Consider the following 24035-nt stretch of genomic DNA (forward strand, 5'->3'; position numbering starts at 1 on the left):
TTCAGGTATAGTTAGGTGCAGGGAGGAGGCCATTTGCCCTAGGATAGGTGTGGGGGAGTGGACCGAAAGGCCAGTTGGCTTGGGATAGGTGCGGGGGAGTGGACCGGAAGGCCATTTGGCCTGGGATAGATGCGGGTGAGCGGACTGGGAGGCCACTCCGCCAGGACTCGGTGCTGGGGAGCAGACCGGGAGGCCACTCAGCTAGGGCTAGGTGCGGGACCGGGAGGGAGGAGACCACTCGGCCAGGGCTAGGTGCGGGGGAACGGACCTGGAGGCCACTCGGCCAGGGCTAGGTGCGGGACTGGAAGGGAGGAGACCACACGGCCAGGGCTAGGTGCGGCACCGGGAGGAAGCAGGCCACCCGGGAAGGGCTAGGTGCGGGACTGGAAGAGAGGAGACCACTCGGCCAGGGCTAGGTGCGGCACCGGGAGGAAGCAGGCCACTCGGCCAGGGCTAGGTGCGGGGGAAGGAACCTGGAGGCCACTCGGCCAGGGCTAGGTGCGGCGGTGCGGAACTGGAGGCCCTTCAGCCTGGGATAGGAGTGGGGATTGGCATCGGTGGGGGGGGGAGGGGGAGACTTTAATAATTTAATGGCGGTTAAGTTGCTGCAATGTATTTTAAGGTGCTTGGTAAGTTGCTGCAATGTATTTTAATGTGCTTGTGCAGGTTATGAGCTGGCTGTATGTTTCACTTTCCAGCCTCAGCCCGCATTGTGTCCCTGGTTACCATGGCAACCTGATCATTTTGGCGCAGATCAAGGCTCCACTCCCAAAACTAAAGGACAAGCTAGGCTGCGCCCGTTCAAATGAAGAAATTAAACGGGGAAATTTGGAACTTTTTTTTGCGTACTTAGGCCCCCAAAAAATGTGCGTAACTCTTCAAGTACGCCAAAAAAAAGCTTTGGGGAAAATTGAGCCCATGGTGTTGCGATGTTATAATAGGACTTACATAAATATTCAGAAACATAGAAAATAGGTGCAGGAGTAGGCCATTCGGCCCTTCGAGCCTGCACCACCATTCAATAAGATCATGGCTGATCATTCACCTCAGTACCCCTTTCCTGCTTTCTCTCCATACTCCATGATCTCTTTAGCCATAAGGGCCATATCTAACTCCCTCTTGAATATATCCAATGAACTGGCATCAACAACTCTCTGCGGTAGGGAATTCCACAGGTTAACAACCTTCTGAGTGAAGACGTTTCTCCTCATTTCAGTCCTAAATGGCCTACCCCTTATCCTACGACTATGTTTTTTGGTTCTGGACGTCCCCAAAATGGGGAACATTCCTCCCGCATCTAACCGGTCCAGTCCCTTCAGAATCTTATATGTTTCTATGAGATACCCTCTCATCCTTCTAAACTCCAGTGAATAAAGACCTAGTTGATGCAGTCTCTCCTCATATGTCAGTCCAGCCATCCCTGGAATCAGTCTGGTGAACCTTCGCTGCATTCTCTCAATAGCAAGAACGTCCTTCCTCAGATTAGGAGACCAAAACTGAACACAATATTCCAGGTGAGGCCTCACCAAGGCCCTGTACAACTGCAGTAAGAACTCCCTGCTCCTATACTCAAATCCCCTAGCTATGAAGGCCAACATACCACTTGCCTTCTTCACCGCCTGCTGTACCTGCATGACAACTTTCAATGACTGATGAACCATGACACCCAAGTTTCGTTGCACCTCCCCTTTTCCTGATCTGCCGCCATTCAGATAATATTCTGTCTTCGTGTTTTTGCTCCCAAAATGGATAACCTCACATTTATCCACATTATACTGCAATTACCCACTCACCGAACCTGTCCAAGTCACCCTGCAGCCTCTTAGCGCCATCCTCACAGCTCACACCGCCACCCAGTTTAGTGTCATCTGCAAACTTGGAGATATTACACTCAATTCCTTCATCTAAATCATTGATGTATATTGTAAAGAGCTGGGGTCCCAGCACTGAGCCCTGCACAAGTTACTGCCTGCCATTCTGAAAAGGACCCATTTATCCCTACTCTCTGCTTCCTGTCTGCCAACCAGTTCCCGATCCACTACATTACCCCCAATACCATGTGTTTTGATTTTGCACACCAATCTCTTGTGCGGGACCTTGTCAAAAGTCTTTTGAAAGTCCAAATACACCACATCCACTGGTTCTCCCTTGTCCACTCTGCTATTTACATCCTCAAAAAATTCCAGAAGATTCGTCAAGCATGAGTTCCCTTTCATAAATCCATGCTGACTTGGACCGATCCTGTCACTGCTTTCCAAATGCACTGCTATTTAATCCTTAATGATTGATTCCAACATTTTCCCCACTACGGATGTCAGGCTAAATGTTCTATAATTACCCGTTTTCTCTCTCCCTTCTTTTTAAAAAAGTGGTGTTACATTAGCTACCCTCCAGTCCAAAGGAACTGATCCAGAGTCGATAGACTGTTGGAAAATGATCACCAATGCTTCCACTATTTCTCGGGCCACTTCCTTAAGTACTCAGGGATGCAGACTATCAGACCCCGGGAATTTATCGGCCTTCAATCCCATCAATTTCCCTAACACAATTTCCCGCCTAATAAGGATATCCTTCAGTTCCTCCTTCTCACTAGACCCACTGTCCCCTAGTACATTCGGAAGGTTATTTGTGTCTTCCTTCGTGAAGACAGAACTGAAGTATTTGTTCAATTGGTCTGCCATTTCTTTGTTCCCCATTATAAATTCACCTGAATTCGAGTGCAAGGGACCTACGTTTGTCTTCACTAATCTTTTTCTCTTCACATATTTATAGAGGTTTTTGCAGTCAGTTTTTATGTTCCCTGCAAGCTTCCTCTCGTACTCTATTTTCCCCCTCTTAATTAAACCCTTAGTCCTTCTCTGTTGAATTCTAAATTTCTCCCAGTTGCTTTTTGTAGCCAATTTATATGCCTCTTCCTTGGTTTCAACACTATCCTTAATTTCTCTTGTTAGCCACGGTTGAGCCACCTTCCCCGTTTTATTTTTACTCCAGACAGGGATGTACAATTGCTGACCTTCAAATGTGATCTTCAAATGTTTGCCATTGCTTATCCACCGTCAACCCTTTTAAGTATCCTTTGCCAGTCTATTCTAGCCAATTCACGCCTCATACCGTCGAAGTTACCTTTCCTTAAGTTCAGGACCCTAGTTTCCGAATTAACTGTGTCACTCTCCATCTTAATAAAGAATTCTACCATATTATGGTCACTCTTCCCCAAGAGGCCTTGCACAACAAGATTGATAATTAGTCCTTTCTCATTACACATCACCCAATCTAGGAGGGCCAGCTCTCTGGTTGGTTCCTCGACATATTGCTCCAGAAAACCATCCCTATTACATTGCAGGAAATCCTCCTCCACCGCATTGCTACCAGTTTGGTTTGCCCAATCAATATGTAGATTAAAGTCACCCATGATAACTGCTGTACTTTTATTGCACACATCCCTTATTTCTTGTTTGATGCTGTCCCCAACCTCACTACTACTGTTTGGTGGTCTGTACACAACTCACACTAGCGTTTTCTGCCCCTTTGGTATTCCGCAGCTCCACCCATACCGATTCCACATCATCCAGGCTAATGTCCCTCCTTACTATTGCATTAATTTCCTCTTTAACCAGCAACGCCACCCTGCCTCCTTTTCCTCTCTGTCGATCCTTCCTAAATGTTGAATACCCCTGGATGTTGAGTTCCCAGCCTTGGTCACCCTGGAGCCACATCAAGTCCGTTAACTGCTAGCTGTGCAGTTAATTCGTCTACCTTATTCCGAATACTCCTCGCATTGAGGCACAGAGCCTTCCAGGCTTGTCTTTTTAACACACTTTGCCGGTTTAGAATTTTGCTGTAATGCAGCCCTTTTTGTTTTTTGCCTTGGGTTTCTCTGCCCTTCACTTTTACTATTCTCCTTTCTATCTTTTGCTTCTGCCTCCATTTTATTACCCTCTGTCTCCCTGCATAGGTTCCCATCCCCCTGCCATGTTAGTTTAACTTCTCCCCAACAGCACGAGCAAACACTCTCCCTGGGACATTGGTCCCGGTCCTGCCCAGGTGCAGACTGTCCGGTTTGTACTGGTCCCACCTCCCCCAGAACCGGTTCCAATGTCCCAGGAATTTGAATCCCTCCCTTCTGCAGCACTCCTTAAGCCATGTATTCATCTGAGCTATCCTGCGATTCCTACTCTGACTAGCACGTGGCATTGATAGCAATCCTGAGATTACTACTTTTGAGGTCCTACTTTTTAATTTAGCTCCTAGCTCCCTAAATTCGTCGCGTAGGACTTCATCTCATTTTTTACCAATATCGTTGTAGTCTATATGCACGATGACAACTGGCTGTTCACCCTCCCTTTTCAGAATGTCCTGCACCCGCTCCGAGACATCCTTGACCCTTGGACCAGGGAGGCAACATACCATCCTGGAGTCTCGGTTGCGGTCGCAGAAACGCCTATCTATTCCCCTTACAATCGAATCCCCTATCACCATAGCTCTCCCACTCTTTTTCCTGCCCTCTTGTGCAGCAGAGCCACCCACGGTGTCATGAACTTGGCTGCTGCTGCTCTCCCCTGATGAGTCATCCCCCTCAATGTACCCAAGGAAATAAACGAGAGTATCAAATTAAAAACCAATGCATATAAGGTGGCCAAGGTTAGTGGGAAACTAGCAGATTGGGAAAATTTTAAACGACAGCAAAGAATGAATAAGAAAGCAATAAAGAAAGGAAAGATAGATTACAAAAGTAAACTTGCGCAAAACATAAAAATAGATAGTAAAAGCTTTTACCGATATATTAAACGGAAAAGAGTGACTAAAGTAAATGTTGGTCCCTTAGAAGATGAGAAGGGGAATTTAATAATGGGAAATGTGGAAATGGTTGAGACCTTAAACAATTATTTTGCTTCGGTCTTCACAGTGGAAGATACAAAAACCATGCCAAAAATTGCTGGTCACGGGAATGTGGGAAGGGAGGACCTTGAGATAATCACTATCACTAGGGGGGTCATGCTGGACAGGCTAATGGAACTCAAGGTAGACAAGTCCCCTGGTCCTGATGAAATGCATCCCAGGGTATTAAAAGAGATGGCGGAAGTTATAGCAGATGCATTCGTTATAATCTACCAAAATTCTCTGGACTCTGGGGAGGTACCAGCGGATTGGAAAGCACCTCATGTAACGCCTCTGTTTAAAAAAGGGGGCAGACAAAAGGCAGGTAACTATAGGCCGGTTAGTTTAACATCTGTAGTGGGGAAAATGCTTGAAGCTATCATTAAGGAAGAAATAGCGGGACATCTAGATAGGAATAGTGCAATCAAGCAGACGCAACATGGATTCATGAAGGGGAAATCATGTTCAACTAACTTACTGGAATTCTTTGAGGATATAACGAGCATGGTGGATAGAGGTGTACCGATGGATGTGGTGTATTTAGATTTCCAAAAGGCATTCGATAAGGTGCCATACAAAAGGTTACTGCAGAAGATAAAGGTACGCGGAGTCAAAGGAAATGTATTAGCATGGATAGAGAATTGGCTAGCTAACAGAAAGCAGAGAGTCAGGATAAATGGGTCCTTTTCGGGTTGAAAATTGGTGGTTAGTGGTGTGCCACAGGGATCGGTGCTGGGACCACAACTGTTTACAATATACATAGATGACCTAGAAGAGGGGACAGAATGTAGTGTAACAAAATTTGCAGATGACACAAAGATTAGTGTGAAAGCAGGTTGTGTAGAGGACACAGAGAGGCTGCAAAGAGATTTAGATAGGTTAAGCGAATGGGCTAAGGTTTGGCAGATGGAATACAATGTCGGGAAATGTGAGGTCATCCACCTTGGGAAAAAAAAACAGTAAAAGGGAATATTATTTGAATGGGGAGAAATTACAACATGCTGCGGTGCAGAGGGACCTGTGGGTCCTTGTGCATGAATCCCAAAAAGTTAGTTTGCAGGTGCAGCAGGTAATCAATAAGGCGAATGGAATGTTGGCCTTCATTGCGAGAGGGATGGAGTACAAAAGCAGGGAGGTCCTGCTGCAATTGTATAGGGTATTGGTGAGGCCTGCGTGCAGTTTTGGTCACCTTACTTAAGGAAGGATATACTAGCCTTGGAGGGGATACAGAGACGATTCACTAGGATGATTCCGGAGATGAGGGGGTTACCTTATGATGATAGATTGAGTAGACTGGGTCTTTACTCGTTGGAGTTCAGAAGGATGAGGGGTGATCTTATCGAAATATTTAAAATAATGAAAGGGATAGACAAGATAGAGGCAGAGAGGTTGTTTCCACTGGTCGAGGAGACTAGAACTAGGGGGCACAGCCTCAAAATACGGGGGAGCCAATTTAAAACCGAGTCGAGAAGGAATTTCTTCTCCCAGAGGGTTGTGAATCTGTGGCATTCTTTGTCCAAGGAAGCAGTTGAGGCTAGCTCATTGAATGTATTCAAATCACAGATCGATAGATTTTTAACCAATAAGGGAATTAAGGGTTACGGGGAGCGGGTGGGTAAGTGGAGCTGAGTCCACGGCCAGATCAGCCATGATCTTGTTGAATGGCAGAGCAGGCTCGAGGGGCTAGATGGCCTACTCCTGTTCCTAATTCTTATGTTTTTATGTTATGTTATGTTCAAAGCGGTGTGTCTGTTTTGCAGGGGGATGATCACCGGGGACTCCTGCACTACCTCCCTTCCACTGCTCTTCCTGTTGGTCACCCATCCCCTATCTGGCTGTGTACCCTTTACCTGCGGTAAGACCAACTCGCTAAACGTGCTATTCACGTCATTCTCAGCATTGTGCATGCTCCAGAGTGAATCCACCCGCAGCTCCAGTGCCGCAATGCTGTCCGTCAGGAGCTGCAGGCGGATACACTTCCCGCACATCGGAAGCGTCCCTGACTTCCCACATATTACAGGAAGAGCATAACACGTGTCCGAGCTCTCCTGCCATGATTTAACCCTTAGATAAACTTAATTTGGCAACAACAATGCTAAATGTTACTTACTGATATAGAAAAGAAAAAAGAAAAGCTACTCACCAATCAACAGCCAATCACTTACCCACTTGGCTGTGACGTCACCTTTCGATTTCTTCTTTCTTGCCTCCCTGCTGCATCTGCACCGACTGACCTCTCCGACTCATGAACTCCCGAGCCTCTCCTCAACACTGGACCTTTTGTAGGCCGCCTCGATCTCCCCGCTCCACCTCTCCGACTCACGAGCCTCTCCTTGATGCTGGGCCTTTTGTAGGCCGCCTCGATCTCTCCGCTCCGCCTCTCCGACTCCCGAACTTCCGAGCCTCTCCTTGATGGTGGGCCTTTTGTAGGCCACTTCGATCTCCCCGCTCCGCCTCTCCGACTCACGAACTCCCGAGCCTCTCCTCGACGCTGGGCCTTTTGTAGTTTTGCTTCCCAATAGGCCCAATAGGCAATGTTTAATATTTTGGACACAGTCTCTCAAAATAAAAAATCTATCTCTGTTTTAAGTATATGAAGTGCCAAGGAGGTCCAAGGATTTCCCTGGGCACTTTTATACTTCATGTGATGTCAAACCCAAGTGGTGTGATGTAACCTCTGCAAGGCAATCTCTCGCCACTGAAATGCGGAGTCAGATCAGAACCTAATTCTGTAATCATACTGCCACCCTTATTTTTTTTTTTAAATAACTCTATGCAAAGTAATTATTTAAGAGAACCGACTAATGTCAATTATACACCCTCTTCGTAATCACTATCGTTCACCCTCAACACACACAAGTGCTTTTTAAAAATGCTCTGCATTATTTCCTGTGGTGCGTTCTGCTGAAATACCTGTGGATATCTGCATGCAATAATAATGAAGGATACAAATACTCATTTCATCCCAGAGACAAAAATCCTCTTTCATCAACTGTATCAAAAGTACATGAAGCAAAATTACCGTTTCTACAATTTATGATGACCTTTCACCAACTCAAACTTCACTGGGCTTTACAATCTTTTAAAACTTTAATTAGAAGTTATGACCAAGGTGGCAAACCAGTGCTGGGAATTGTTTTGTTGGGCTCTTGTTTTTGCAAAGATAAATGAAATGAAATATAAAATGCTATTCTTTTCTTGATTTTGGCTTAGAAAGTGTACAGTTTAATTCAATGATTAACTTACATTGGGTTTCAACTTAGGTTTGGACAGCATTTTAATTTCACATATTAAAAATATCAAATTAGAAGAAAGTAATGTCAATAAAGATTTCATATTTTATTGCACAGTGCACTGGCAATGTAGTTTATCTATAAATCAAATACCAGTTGTAAAATTTATATTTTTATACTCTTATCTATGGATGAATAAGTGGCAATAAATTAACAAACTGAGGTTTATACAGTATAGGCAAATGCATCTGCTTCTTATTTGCCTATTTTGTGTACCTTAATTTCTGTTTTGAAAAATATATAGGTTAGGATCTCATGCAGTGTCCAAAATAAAGGAGAGCAATACATTAAGTGCACGAAATAGCATTTCATCTAACACATGAATTCTAATATGCTAACACTGTCAATAAATCAGTCATGTGAGGTGTTTAGCTTTTAAATATCCACTTCTCATTGGATTCCCTTATTAGAATATCCAATTAACCAGGACAATTCTAATGCAGTATTAGTATGTTGTGGCAATAGGAGCTTTGCACTAAACGTACAACTGTAATAATTTAAAAAATGGCATAAGAATGAAGCACTAAGAATGAAGTGTCTTTCTATAAACCAAATTAGAATTGATGAAAGAGTCGTATTTAAGATAGAATGCTCTGTATTTGTAACAAGATTAATTGAAAGGTTAAGCGGATAACTTGAAAGATCACAGTTGATCTATGTATCTGTGGATGGAGACACTGCTGAATCTAACTTTAAAGGAGGCATGGATACTTGATATTGTAAAAGAATAAAAAACCTGCATTTATATAGCGCCTTTCATGATCTCAAACTGTCCCAAAGTACTTTACAGCCAATGAAGTACTTCTGAAGTGTAGTCACTATTGTAATGTATGAAACGCAGCAGCCAGTATGTGCACTGCAAGCTCCCACAAGCAGAAATGTGATTATGACCAAATAATGTTTTTTAGTAATGTTGGTTGAGGGATAAATATTGGCCAGGACACTGGGGAGAACTTCCCTGCTCTTTTTCAAATGGGATCTTTTATGCCCACCTGAGAAGTCAGACAGGGACTTGGTTTAACGCCTCATCCGAAAGATGGCACCTCCGACAGTGCAGCACTCCCTCAGTACTGGAGTGTCAGGCAAGTTCAAGCTCAGTTACGGTTGTGCAGGCATTTTAACTGGAAGTTGCTGCATTGTGGACACTGATCCCGAAGGTAACTCGGTGACTCTAAATATTGAAACACACTGGGATCTTATGCTTGCGGTGATTAAAACAAACTGAAATGTTCTACATACTTTGTAAAATTTAAAATTGTTAATCCTGAAGCTATTTTGTGAAACTGAACTAGATTGAATGATTAAAACAAAAACGAAGAAAATCTCTCAAAGAGTAGACAAAATCTGAACTCCCCAATTTCCACTTGTGAAGCACATACTACTGCTCCTTCTGAATTAGACCGCAGATTATGACTTGGATTTTCTTTGTGCTCTATATCAGAAGAATCATTTTCATCGTACGCACACGCACTTATTCAAACTGTAAAGATGTATGAATCAGTGAAAGGTCAATTATCTAAAAGCAGGAGTTATCCTTGTAACACTGTGACTCACCTACAAATTGTTACATGTTCACTCAAGAGACATTTTTTGAAACCACTATGAATTATATTGAATCACACAGTAAGTAAAATGAAGACGCAAATTATTTCACTATAAATTCACTGTAAAATCAAAGAGCAATGTATTACATTATTTATAGCAGTTTCCACCTAGGCTAAGATCTAAACTATTTAAATATCAAAACAATGGTGTTTCAGCTCAGTGGCTATGGAATTAGTTTAGGATTAACCAAGAACAAGCATCATAAATAGAATTTAAAACATATTTTCTATGTTTCTATATCTTGATGAAGAAGAAATAATTTGATGTTACTTTCCACAATCATACAGAGAGTCTGCTATTAATCAGGTTTTATTAAATGGGCTCTATTGGGCAAGTACTAATCTATCATTAACTCTCTCATTAGTGTGGCCATTCAGCAAATCATTATGGTTAACCCACAGCATGAAATATTACTTTGAATGCAATTCCATACATTGGCAAAACTAGCTTTTTTGAAGACAAATAACATTTTTAGCTATATGAAAAGCATATGTGTTTCATTCACAAACTCATGATGAACTTTAGCCTGCTAGAAGAACAAAATCTTATATAAATTTGGTAAATGGTTAAGGGTTAATGTATCATCTATACCCTTTAAGATATGCATATTGCACAAGGTAGGTGCAACAGAAATTTCAAGAATGGAAAGTCATAAATTGAAGAGGAACAAAATCAGTTGATTAAGGTTAAATTATTCACTTCTACAGACAATATTATGCAATTCTAAAAGGACACATAATTATTGCAGAAGTATTTGACTACTGGAGTTAGATTAGGTAATACTCTGTTAGCTGTAAAACAATATTTATATATTTTACTTGATATAAAGTCATGCCCATCGTCGAAGTATAAACTGTGGTACAAGAAACTTACCCAATTTTGATGAGGCACAGCTAATGAGCTCAGAAGCTGGGTCACAGACTCCATACTTCTACTTGCACTTCCAGTTGAATTGTTTAAATCCTTCATTGTTTTCTCGTATTATTATAAAGTCTAAGATTGCTTCAAAGGCATATTTGCACCCACATTGGTTAGGATCCTTTGCTTATTTCGCAGCAAAGAGGAGCTATGCGCATGCCTGAGGATTCTGAACATAATGGGTACTCTTTTCAATTCCCTTCACTTTAAAGCCAAGGTATTAACATAACTGAAGGGCCCTGTATTCATGCAACATCCAACTGAGGGCACATGTAGTCAGACAAGAATAGTGCCTGATGATTACTCTTAACTGCTGCACTAATTATTGTAAAACAGTTTTTCCTACCTTCAGCTAATGGGTCTGCATTAAAAGCAGTGAGTGGGCAGTGGCTTCATTATTTAACTTATCGTTCAATACCGAGGACCTGCCCTCAACTATATAAAAATATTCAGCCAAATCCACCAGAAAGAGGATGGATGAAAGAAAATCTATCATAGAATCATAGAAATTTACAGCATGGAAGGAGGCCATTTCAGCCCACCGTGTCCGTGCCAGCCAGTCAAGAGCTATCCAGACTAATCCCACTTTCCAGCTCTTGGTCCATTGCAATGAGCCAAATGTCGGATTCAAGTACCTGCCCTGGACACTGACCACCGACGAAACAGCCCTTGCCAATGTGGCGAGCAGCGCACTTCTGACATGAAATAAACACAAGCATGGACGTCTGCCAAATGGGTGCAGTCCCAATCTAATTTCTATGCCCAATTAGTTTCAAATCCATGCAGTTAGGTTTCCTAATTTACAAAAACAACTGTAATTTCCCCCACCCCCACACACAATATTTCAAAGTTTCATACTTAAAATTGTATCTCTCTCCAGTAACTAGAACTGTAATGTTCCATGATGTAATCTGATAGAAAATAGGAATCCAACAAACTTATAGCCTTCCAGTGAAAAGGGAACAGTCTTTTAAGCAATCAAATGAATATCATAAACTTTACTGTCAATACAGGAAAAATAAATCCATGAATCTCTTAATTCATTATGAGAGGTATGATCACAGAGACTCTTTCCCATTAGGCAGGCACAATATTGCAAGTCATTCCTAAGGTTGATTTGTGATGGGCAATATAAGTTGCACAACACATTCTCGCATTTCACCTTTAACTTCAATCTAAATTTTGGCTGACCTTCATGCTTAGCCTTCTCTGAGCTCAATTGGGCCAAAAGGCTGAGTATTGTCCAGGGCTGAGCAATGCTCCCCCTAATTTTTGGGGGGTGACTGGTCTCTTTAAGGGGCTGCGAGCCCATTCAGTTTTGGGCATGCGTGAAACTTAACATTAGAAAAGCTGGTCCCAGGCTGCGTGGGACTGGCAGAGAGCTGCGCGGTTGCACAGCTTAGAAGGAACTTTGTGGCTGCAGTATCTAGCTAAACACTTTACCACTCACCACTTAACTAGAGTCCAAGGTATGCCACTCAGAGAATCACAGAATGACTAAGCATAGGAGGTCATTCGGCCCATTGTGCCTGCTCTTTGAAAGAGCCACCCAACTGATCCCACTCCCCTGCCCTTTCCCCATGGCCCTGCAATTGTTTTCCCTTCAAGTATTTACCCAATTCCATTTTGAAAGGTACTATTGAATCTGCTTCCACCACCCTTTCAGGCAGTGCATTCCAGATTACAAAAATTCATTGCATAAAAAAACATTTCCTCATGTCGCCTCTGGTTCTTTTGCCAATCACATTAAATCTATGTTTTCTGGTTGCCAACTCTCCTGCCACTGGAAATTGCGGCCTTGCAGTCAGCAGCGAAGCAAAGGCCTTCGCTCCACACAAGGATCCCTCGATCCATGTGTGAGAACTTTGGGTTTTCCGACCTTGAATTCAATTCAACAGAACTTAATGGGGATCCCCTAGTGCGAGCTGCTGTGATGTCAACAGACTGTCTAAGCAGCCAAGCAAAACTCAGAATTCTCACAGACAGCGAACAAGGAAATTAAACCCTTTAAATTCCAACTTTTTAAAATAGTTAGAGAGAGCAAAAGAAAGATTGGGGTTCTCACAAAGTGAAAAGGCAAACCTAAAATAAAGATGCACAAACTTAAAAAATTACACACTGCACAAAATTAAAATTAGTTTACCAGGCCCGTAACATTTGTTTAGCAGTCAATACGCTGTTGTAACCCCAGTTACACATAATCCCTTTGCGTCTAACAGCGTAATTACTGCGGAAGAGCTGAAGTTTTCGTCAGTTTCAATAATTTACGAGATTTCACTGATTGGCGGCTGTGTGTGTGGGGGGGAAGCGCAGCCTGTTTCGGAGCAGTCACTGACAGACCACAACTTCGGGATTTCCGCATGTGCTAACTCCTAAAGTTGTGGGCAGTTTCAAAGGTGGAAAGACGGTGAACGCTGAGAGTATGCCATCTTCCCAACCTCAAATTCCGGGCAATTGTATTTTTTAAAAATTATTTCAAATGCTACTTTCTTTTCGTTCACATAGCATCTATCAGCAGATACAATGTTGACCTCTGAAGGCAGTGGAGCATTTGGTGTAGCACTGCGATTCTACAGTGGTTTCCCCAAGGGCAGGCACAACTCATTCTAAGTAGTGGCAGAATTGGACTAAGGTAATCTCTGGAATCAAATCCATGGTCAATTAGTGGACGGAAGATTTCCCTTACACCGTATCTCATTTTGTCCTCACAGGCTCACCTTTCCCAAGGCTTTATATAGAAACTGTATTGGAATGGGATGGTGCATTGCCCTGTCCTTTTTGGAATGAAGGGCTGAACCCAGTTAAGAGTGATAGGATGGATATTTAATTTTTGGTGCCTGGAAATGTCCTGAGTGAAACTGATTTATGCAGTCACAATTCATTTTGCAGTCTGCAAAAACCTACTCAGAATCCAGCATTAGTTGTCAGTCACACTCAAAAATATCACACAGTGGCTCGTGTAGTATAATTTTTTATCCACTTTTATTTCTTCTAGTCATGGTTAAGGAACAGTTTAATCCTGCATCTAATCTACTCTACCCGAGCTTGGGAAGGGGTAAGAGGAAAGAGACCTTACTGATACTAGGTGAAAAAAATTGGCAGTTTCTATCCTAGTACTGCCAATAAATGAAGGGTATCAACTCTACTTAAAAAGAGAAAGGGATAAATCAGGTAACTATAGACTCGTCAGCCAAATATTGGTAGTCTGCAAGTTTCCAAAAGTTATAATATGGATATAATTAGCACTCATTTAGAAAGACTTGGGTCAATTAAAGACAACCAACACAGATTTAGAAAAGGCAAGTCATATCTGACAAATGTAATAGAATTATTTGAGGAAATAACAGTGTATTGGTAAAGGAAATGCAGTGGATATTGTGTATGTTGATTTTCAAAAGATGTTTGATAAGGTGCCACATAGGAGGATTGTTGATAAAATTAAGATTTATAGCATTAAAGATAATGTAGCTGAATGGATAGGATAGTGGTAAATAAATAGTGGTTAATGGATGCTTTTTAGACTAGATGTGATGTAAATAGTGGTGCCTCCCAAGGGTCAGTGTTGGGACCATTGCTTCTATTTCTTTCTCTCTTGCTCTCTGGACACAAAAATAAGTAGCATGGTTAACTGTGAACAAGGCTGTAAGCAATGTCGGAATGACAGAGACTGGTTAGCAGAGAGCAAACTCTGGCTCAGTGGTTGAATTGTCTCCTTCTGTGCTATAAAATTCTACGATTTTATGAAATTCAGCAGTAAAAATGTATAGAAATTGTGAAAAATAAAACCATAGCCTATTATTTGTTATTCATAATGGAAATAAATATACTATTTATCTGCAGTGCTGAAAATGGAGGTAGAGACAGCATAAAGGAAAGCATTAAAAAAGCAGTTAGTCTCCAGGCACAGTTTAAATGTTGGAGTCTGAAATGGCTGATTGACAATCACCATAATACAATGAAGAACTGTTTTGAAAAATGCTTGGCTTGGCGAGATAAATGCAAAAATACAAACATATTCTGTTCAATAACTGGCTTTAATTGAGGATTCCTATACAAAGCAAAAAACAAGAGAGAGAATAGAGTTTGGTTATTTTGTGCCAAATTCTACAGTGACCTAGATGTTGTGGTCAGCAGTGATCGAACAGAGCTCGCTGTTCATTAAACTTACCTTCAGACTTTCTCTGGGCTTTTGCACTGCGTTTTGCGTAATTAGAGGGGCAAACAGCATGTGCTCGTTACAGGGGATCTGGGACCTGTGTGAATAGGGCATGCAATGGTGAGTCTCCTGAACCAATCAGATTGAAGAGTCCTTTATGAGACACCAGTCTAAACCCGTAAGTGTAATTCATTATCAAATCATGTACAGAAAGTGAAATAAAGAGAGGGAAAGAAAGATGGGATTAAGAGAGATATAAAAGCAGAAATAAAGGGTTAGAAATTGCATAGCGCCCCGTTTGGGGGGCTAACCTTTTCGGGAGCGCAAAAGTATTGCTGGGCGCTACACAATTTCAGCGGACGCAAACTTTCGGTTTGGTGCTCCAGGAGGGAAGTAGAGTGCTAAATCAAGTGCTCCCACTTCTCTTGGAGCGTTAAACGGAGCAAGAGGGACCGTAGCAGCAGACGCTGCACAATGTCCCGTGCAGTGCTGCTGAAATCATGGGCTTCTTCCCTCCCTTAAAGGGAAGGGTCAATGTTGACGTGATTTGAAGGTAAGCCTGGAATGGTGGGGGGGATGGGACCTGCGATCCACGAAGAGCAGCCCCAAGCATTGTATGAGAGCGCAGGGCTGTTCAATCGTGCCATGGGAAAAATTCAAAAAGCAGCACATAGGATTCAGAATAAAATTTTGGCCTACCTGGCCACCAATGCCTTTAATTACCGCTCCCCAAGCGGCTGGCCGAGGTCACAACGCCTCCTGCAGCTGCCATTGTTGATGCCCGGTGTTGATACAGGGGACGGAAACTAATTTAAGATCCCTGGCGATAACAGGGCACTGTGCACCGAATGACATCATGATCTCCGAGGCGCAGGAGATAGAGCCGGTAATGTTTAGCAGCAGCGCAAACGCGACATGCAAGTTCGCGGACATCGGTAATTTTGCCGCACCCGGTCGATAAGCCGTTAGCGCTCCCATGGAGACGCATAGGCGGCCAATTTCTCCCCCATCAAGTAAAAGAATATTTAATTAAAAAAAAAATCTCCAACAATAATTAAAATCTAGAGGAATGAGATGCCACATTTAAAGTACATTTTCAGTGCCAGAGAGACTGGTTGGCAGTAATTAAAACTTATCACACCATTAAAAATTCATTTTCACTTGAATAGATCAGCCCTAACTATTTTTGGTGTGTTTAGTGGTTATTTAGGTGGTAAGTACTGCAACTTCACACTCTTCCAAGTATGTGAATGCTGAGCCTCTTGGCGAGATATCGGAATAATGAAGCTTCTGGAGGAGCAGGGCAACTTGGACTGCAACTTCCTGAGTTCCACCCGATGTGACTATTTGTACGAACGATTTTCTTGTCCTTCTGCATCTGCGTCCTCTGGACCCTGCCCCCTGCCAGGTACCCGCAATTGGCCATGTTGATTCCAACCACGTTGCCCGACTGAACCGCCAGCTGCTCACCCTTCGCTCCCTACTGAGCTGCATGCTGCCGAGCCTGGAGTCCCCCGCTGAGCAGTGAGCGGGGGGGGGGAGAGAGAGAGAGAGCCGGCGGGCAACCGGGGTGGGAGTGGGGGGGGGGGGGGGGTGGGGGGGTGGTGAGAGAGAGAGAACCTGGTTTTTTTGGGGGGAGGGGGAAGGCGAGAGAGCCTGGTTTGGGGGGGAAGCGAGAGAGCCTGGTTATTTCGGGGGGGGGGGGGCGGGGAGAGAGAGAGAGACACGAGGGAAGAGAGACAGGCGGGGGGGAGAAAGAGAGAGACACGGGGGAAGAGAGATGGGGGGGAGAAAGAGAGGGAACTCGGCAAAGACAGATCACATTCTTCCAAACCCCTTTACATCCACACCCGATTTCTCGAAAAACTCAGTGCGTCAGTGACATCGTTGGAGTGGATGAAATCCAGAAGTCACGACACTGTCACTATTCACTTCATACCCAATAAACCTGTTAAAAATCCGCACACAATGCTCCATCTATGGTGGGCTGGTTGGGGGGGGGGGTGAGTAAGATCATGCACTTACGCTGGGGAAGGGACTTTGGCTGGGGGAGGGATGTGTCCTTTCTGAATTCTGAAGTCCAAATGGATCATGTTACAACGTGCAAAGTTAGGCTGGGCGGTTCCATTTACACATTCCAGAGAAACTTCAGGGTGTGACTTATCCTCCAAGGGGACCAATCAGCAATAGGTCATGTGATAATGGAGAGCCAATTAGAGAAACGGCTGAAATTCAGTTAGTACAAATAAATGCATCCATTTCCAACTTTAACTATGCATGTGCAGATATTGGATGTTACTGTCCGATTTACTCCTTAATAACAGTGAGCACTGATAGCCTAACCGTTACTTTTACCGCAAAATCCTTGCACTTATATAGCGCCTTCCACAACTTCAATGATGTCCCAGTGAAGTACTTTTGAAGTGCAGCCACTGTTGTAAAGTATTATTATTAATGTTGGAAAAACTGAATTTATCTTTCAGAGGACAATCTACAAACGGTATCGGACATATCTATAGAGCTGGATGGAATGGTATGACAGCTGGCATATTCTGTCAATCTGTGCAACTAAAAATCATAGTGCAAATAATTCCTGCAATCTATAAATCTATTTGCATTTACTTCATTTTAATACAGATTGGATAGGAAATTTTCTACGATGTTATGATTATTGTAAAGGAGAAAATGGAAGAACATCTAGAAACAAAAAATTTAATAATAAAGTCAGCATGGATTTCAAAAGGAAAATCTTGCTTGACCAACCTTATTGAATTTTTTGAAGAGGTAACAGAGAGAGTAGACAAAGGTAATGCGGTAGATGTAATTTATCTAGATTTTCAAAAGACTTTCGATAAGGTACCCCATAATAGACTAATGAATAAGGTCAGAGAATGTGGAGTCAGGGGACAAGTAGCAGAATGGATAGCTAGCTGGCTTCAAGACAGAAAGCAGAGAGTAGGGGTAAAGGGTAGCTATTCAGAGTGGCAGACTGTGGGAAGTGGTATTCCACAAGGATCAGTGCTGGGACCACTGTTGTCACACAATTCATATTAACGATTTTGATTTTGGAATCAAAAACACAATTTCTAAATTTGCGGACAACACCAAATTAGGGGGGGGGGGGGGAAAGAGTGTCAATACTGAGGAGGACTGCAGCAAATTACAAGACAACATTAATAAACTTACAGAATGGGTATATAATTGGCAAATGAAATTCAACACATATAAATGTGAGGTATTGCATATTTGAATGGACCGCGCAGCCTGTTAAAGGGGCTGCTCACCCAAAAAAAATTGAAGGGATCATTTGGTGCAATATACTTGGATTTTCAAAAGGCCTTCGATAAGGTAACGCATAGTAGACTCATGACTAAGGTCAGAACATGTGCAGTCAGGGGACAAGTAGCAGAATGGATAGCAATCTGGCTGCAAAGCAGAAAACAGAGTTACTCAGACTGCCAAAAGGTGGGAAGTGGTGCTCCACAAGGATCAGTGCTGGGACCACTGTTGTTCATAATTTACATTAACAATTTGAACTCGGGAATCAGAAATACAATTTCTATATTTGCGGATGACACCAAATTGGTGGGTGTAGTTAATGCAGAGTACATCAAAATACAGGACGACATTAATAAATTTGCAGAATTAGCCTGTAATTGGCAAAAGAGCTTCAATATAGATAAGTGATATATTCTGGTAGCAAGAATAAGGATGCCACATACTCTTTGGAAAGCAAGTGTCTAAATGGGGTGGAAGAGCAGAGGGATCTCGGGTTTCAGATACACAAATCACTCAAAGTGGCAACGCAGGTTAAAAGGCCATAAAAAAAAGCAAACAAACCACTGGGGTTCATTTCTAGAAATTGAATCGAAAAGTAGAGAAGTTATGTTAAATCTGTATAGAACCTTGGTTAGAGTACTTGGAGTAGTGTGAACAGTTCTGGTCTCCATATTATAAGGAGGATATAGAGGCACTGGCAAAGGTACAAAAAAGCTTTACTAGAATTAGGCTGGGTCTCTTCTCTAGAAAAGAGAGGTGACCCGACAAAAGTCTAAGATTTTGAAAGGGTTTGATAGTGTAGACGTAGAGAAAATGTTTCTACTTTATAAGCTAGTCACTATTAAATCCAATAGTGAATTCAGGAGAAACTTCTTTGCCCAGAGAGTGGTTAGAATGTGGAAGTTGCTATCACAAGGAGTAGTGGAGACGACCTGCATAGATGCATTTAAGGGGAAGCTAGATAAACATGAGACACAAATAGCAAAATACTGCATATGCTGGAATTTGAAATAAAAACAGAAAATGCTGGAAATACTCAGCAGGTCAGGCAGCATCAGTGGAGAGAGAAACAGAGTTAACGTTTCAGATCTGCTAATGAAGGATCACAGACCTGAAACGTTAACTCTGTTTCTCTCTCCACAGATGCTGTCTGACCTGCTGAGTATTTCAAACACATGAGGGAGAATGGAATTGAAGGATATGTTGCTGGGGGTTAGATGAAGAAGGGCGAGAGGAGGCTCGTGTGAAGCATAAACACCAGCTGGAAAGTTGAGCCGAATGGCCTGTTTCTGTGCTGTAAATACTTTATAATACTATGTACTATGTAATCTCTTCTTCGCCAAACATGCTGGCTAAATTTGCCGCTATTTTTTCAGCAGGATTTGGGCCATTAACACATAGGGATAGAGTTTCCCTGTTGGGTGCAATCGGCAATTCTGGCGCAAATTGCGCCCATTTTGAAAAGAGTTCACGCACCCTCCCCAGCCAAGTTCCACTCAAACCCATTTGCATATCGCCAAAAGCAAAATCTGTCACAATCCAGCACAATTGGGAAGCATTGTAAAACGAAATTTTAAAAAAATTGCTTTAAAAAATATTCCTTGATATATATTTAAGAGTGGTAATTTGGATAAGTTGGATGAATACAGCTGAAAATGGGTTTATCACAAAAAATAAGCATTTTAAATCAGTATCAGACCACAACCTGTAAGGTTAAATGGCTGAAAATGATTTAAAAAAATATACAAAACTATTTTATAGTTAGATTTCAAAAAATAAATTTCAAAACATACCTATTACTGTTCAGCTTAATTTTTGGATCCTCCTCATAGGCCTGCAAACGAGAGCAATTAGCAGAAACTCCCAATGGTGATTAATTCACATTGGGTCATGGCCAGTTTTGTGGCAGGGGGCAGGTCTGTTTTTAACACGATGCTTTTTAACTTGTGCAACAATCTTGGCAACTCGATATGCGCCGAACGAAGTTTACGCTTAAAATTCCACAATCTTTTGCGCCAATATCGGGGAATTGTGCCGATAAAACCAGCGCAACTGATTGGAAACTCCAGGCCATAGTGTTAATGAGATTTATCTCTGGCACTCAGTTTTGACAAAGGATTTCCAGTGGTGTTTCAGCTTACTGCATTCAAATTTTGTTCTTTAAAGGTGGGCCTTGCTAATTTTAGCCTTAAAATTTGTAGTATGACAGTAGTTAAATCCTAATGTGAAGTGAAGACCTTCTTCAACTGTTGGAAGGCTTTTTGACCACAGGAGAATCATATCAGAGCTTCATTCTTTCCTCACCCAATGTCCAGATAATGTCCTGAAGTACTTCGATGCTTCTAAAGCTTCAGTGTCACTTTCAACTGAAACATTATGAAATTGTGAGCCACAAGAGGGCTTAAGGAAATAAGGTGTGTGTTGAAATTGGAGGCCTGGCTTTAAACCATTTAAATATCCTTAGTTCTGGTTATAGGCCAGGAAAATGAATCTATAGCCAGCCTTCTTTGTCTTCTTACAAGCAACATTTTTCTCTGTGAATAACACTGAAGGTACAAGAATGTAGACAGCATAAGTGGCTTTTTTTTGATTTGGAGCTTTTCAGTACCAGCACAATAATCATAAATTACAATTTTAAGTAGGTTTTTTGTTGATGCAAGCAATACTTGTTGGTCTTTTGCATGCAACATACACCTAGGCTTCCACCTTCCTCTTTGCAGCCCATCTGTGTGCTCGTGTACAGTAATCTTTCAAGAATTGTAGTGGCATTTTGGCAGCAAAATAAAATATTAAATAAGCTTAACACATTTCAGTTTCTGATCACAAATTCATCTACATGATGCTGCTGACCTCTAATTTCAAAAGGTTAAGAAAATCCTACCCGTTGGTTAAAATGCATTTATAATTGTGAAGAGTAGTATTTCTGGAGTCAAACCGTAAAAGCCTCATGTTGCTTGGTTGAACATTACAGAATGTTGCCTACCTTGTCACTGTCCAGAGTGTTCTGTGAGGTCCGTGATGCAATGGAGATTGTGTCGGGCTGACTGCTTGCATCTCCCTGACTGTCTAGTTCTTCTCCATCCCTGAAATTAAAAAAATAATGAATAGTCTCGTAGGGCTAGAATTTCCAGTGCTTCACCGGCCGGTTTCTTGACGGTATTGGCCGTTTTGGGCGAGAACTGGATCGTCGAAAAATTCCCCAGCTGAGTTCTGCCGGCGGTTTCGAAGTACCGCTGGGGAGCGGACCACCGGTGTGCAGCGTCCATAGATCGCCCTGGCGCAATTTTTTTTTGGCTCAGCGGTGACCCGTAGGCAAGTTGAAAAATAACTGCCCACAAGAATCAGCGGAGCTGGGCGGTAGGTAGCTAGCCCTCCAAGAAAAAGGTAAGTAATTTTTTTTTACTAATTATTTTAAAATTGTCTTGTAGTGATTTAAGTGAAAGGGGTCCTGAGAATGTTTTTATGATTTTTTATTTTATATTTTTCTCCTCCGAGGCACAACCCACAGCCCGGTGTAAACTTTTAGTAAATCTATTCATTATCGTCCATTTTTTTTTGAAGAACCGTCCAATCGGCCCAAGATTCTATTTTTTTGCCGAGAATCAGTGTGTAACGCCCATTTTTTTCGCTGGGCGAATTTTGTTTTCATTTTTGGGGTAATTTTTCACTGCCGATAATTTTGGGAACCTTAGCGTTATTTTGGGTGGCAATCGGGGACTGGCAGATTGTTTGGAAATTCTAGCCCATTGTCTTTAGAACTTCTGATGAATTTTAACAGAGGTGATCCCTTAATTGTCATAAATCACCTATTATAGCATTTTTTTTGTTGCTATCACATGTTCAATTAGTAGATGACATTAAATCTCAATAAGGTGGACGTGCCCCCCACCTGCCCCAAATAGAAATATATGTTTATAGTAATGATGTTTGCCAATTGGATATCATTCTTGACCCATTCATTCTCACCAGCTATTGCCATCTTTATCCTTCCTTTCCTCTCTAAAGTCCTTGAACTTGTTGTCGGCTCCCTGCTCCATATCCATCTCGAACAAAACTTGCCCGTTAGAATCCCTTCAGTCCATTTCCACCCTGCTCATGGCACTGAGACCACCCTGACTAAACTTCCAAGTGACATCCTGTGTGACGACTATGATGCGTTATCCTTCCTTGTCTTTCCTAATTGCTCTGCAGCAAACAACCTAACAACATAGTTGATTATGCCTTTATTGCCATTATTTTATCCTATTCCAGTGGTCTATCCGCTGACCTTGAGCACACAATCTAGCCTAATATTTCAGTGCAATATCGAGATAGTGTTGTTAGAGGTGCTATCTATCAGATGAGATGATAAACTAATGCCCTATCTTCCTGTTCAGGCAGATGTCAAAGATGCCATGGCACCATTTTAAGAACAGGCCAGTTCTACAGTGCTCTGACCAACATGTATCCCTCAAACAACAACTTGCATTTATATAGTGCCTTTTACATAGTGATATGTACCAAGGTGCTTCACAGAAGTGTTATCAAACAAATTTGACACCGAACCACATAAGATAATTAGGATAGATGACCAAAAGCTTGGTCAAAGAGGTAGGTTTTAAGGAGCGTCTTCAAGGAGGAAAGAGAAGTAGAGAGGCGGGAGATTTTCGGGAGGGAATTCCAGAGCTTAGGGCCTAGGCAGCTGAAAGCACGGCTGACAATGGTGGAGTATTTAATATCCAATCTTGTCTTTTTTTGAGCCAGGTCTCCATTATTGCCACATCATCATATTCCCATGTAGCTATTTACGCCTGCAGCTCACCAACCTATGCTTTGTGCGTTCACATACATACACTGTAAACCTATCTTAGACCATCCTGTGTTCTCTCTTAGTCTGACCCCACCTAATACCTTACGATTTCTTGCAATTAGTGCTATCCGTCTCTCCCAATCTTTTGTGCCCTTTGTTTCTGTTATGTATGCAACCCTATGTAACCAGCATTCTACTGCCATCGGAGGGTGTATCTGTTGGAGTCCCAAGGGATCCCAGCATCCCTTGGGAGCACTGTATATAAGCAGGCCTCCCATGCTGTATCAATACTCTGGAGTTAGAATAAAGAGACTAAGGTCACACTTACTCACGTCTACAGTACTCAATCACATTACTTTATTCTGGACATAACAACTGGCGACGAGATAACGAACCATCACGCGAAAAGGCAAAGAACTGTTGGTATCCTGGAGAAATTCTCAGAAGGGGATGATTGGGAGGCCTTCGTGGAGCGACGCGACCAATACTTCGTGACCAACGAGCTGGAAGGGAGTGTGAACGCTGCCAAACGAAGGGCGATCCTCCTCACCGTCTGCGGGGCAACAATCTATGGCCTCATGAAGAATCTTCTTGCTCCGGTGAAAGCAACAACCAAATCGTATGAAGAACTGTGTACGCTGGTCTGGGAGCACTTAAATACGAAGGAGAGCGTTCTAATGGCAAGCTATCAATTTTACACATGTCAACGGTCTGAAGGCCAGGAAGTGGCGAGCTATGTCACCGAACTAAGGCGCCTTGCAGGACATTGCGAATTTGATGGATTCCTGGAGCAAATGCTAAGAGACTTCTTTGTGCTTGGCATTGGCCATGACGTTATCCTTTGCAAACTATTGACTGTTGAAACACCGAACCTGAGCAAAGCCATGATGATAGCCCAGGCATTTATGTCCACCAACGATAATACCAAACAAATTTCGGAGCATAAAGATGTTTCGGCAACTTCTGTACACAAAGTAATGTAGTTTTCAGGCAGGAATGCATATGGCAAAACGTACATGCCTGAGCTGCAGCACGAGCTCAGATGACGCAGAGTCCGCCATCAATCGTTAATGTGAGGTAGTTAACACCTTGTTGGCGCTGCGGAGGTGATCATCGA

At 42.5% G+C, this 24035-nt stretch overlaps 1 protein-coding gene across 3 annotated transcripts in view; it reads right to left on the minus strand.

Annotated features, from left to right (window-relative positions):
* Positions 1-24035, minus strand: part of LOC139264385 (triple functional domain protein) — a 760938-nt gene that overhangs the window by 208762 nt on the left and 528141 nt on the right. For all 3 annotated transcript variants that reach the window (XM_070880754.1, XM_070880753.1, XM_070880752.1), the window contains one exon: positions 21113-21212. In XM_070880754.1, the coding sequence (XP_070736855.1) occupies positions 21113-21212 (100 nt within the window). The remainder of the gene's footprint in view (positions 1-21112; positions 21213-24035) is intronic.

The sequence above is a fragment of the Pristiophorus japonicus genome, chromosome 5 (assembly GCF_044704955.1).
Source record: "Pristiophorus japonicus isolate sPriJap1 chromosome 5, sPriJap1.hap1, whole genome shotgun sequence".
NCBI lineage: Eukaryota > Metazoa > Chordata > Chondrichthyes > Pristiophoridae > Pristiophorus > Pristiophorus japonicus.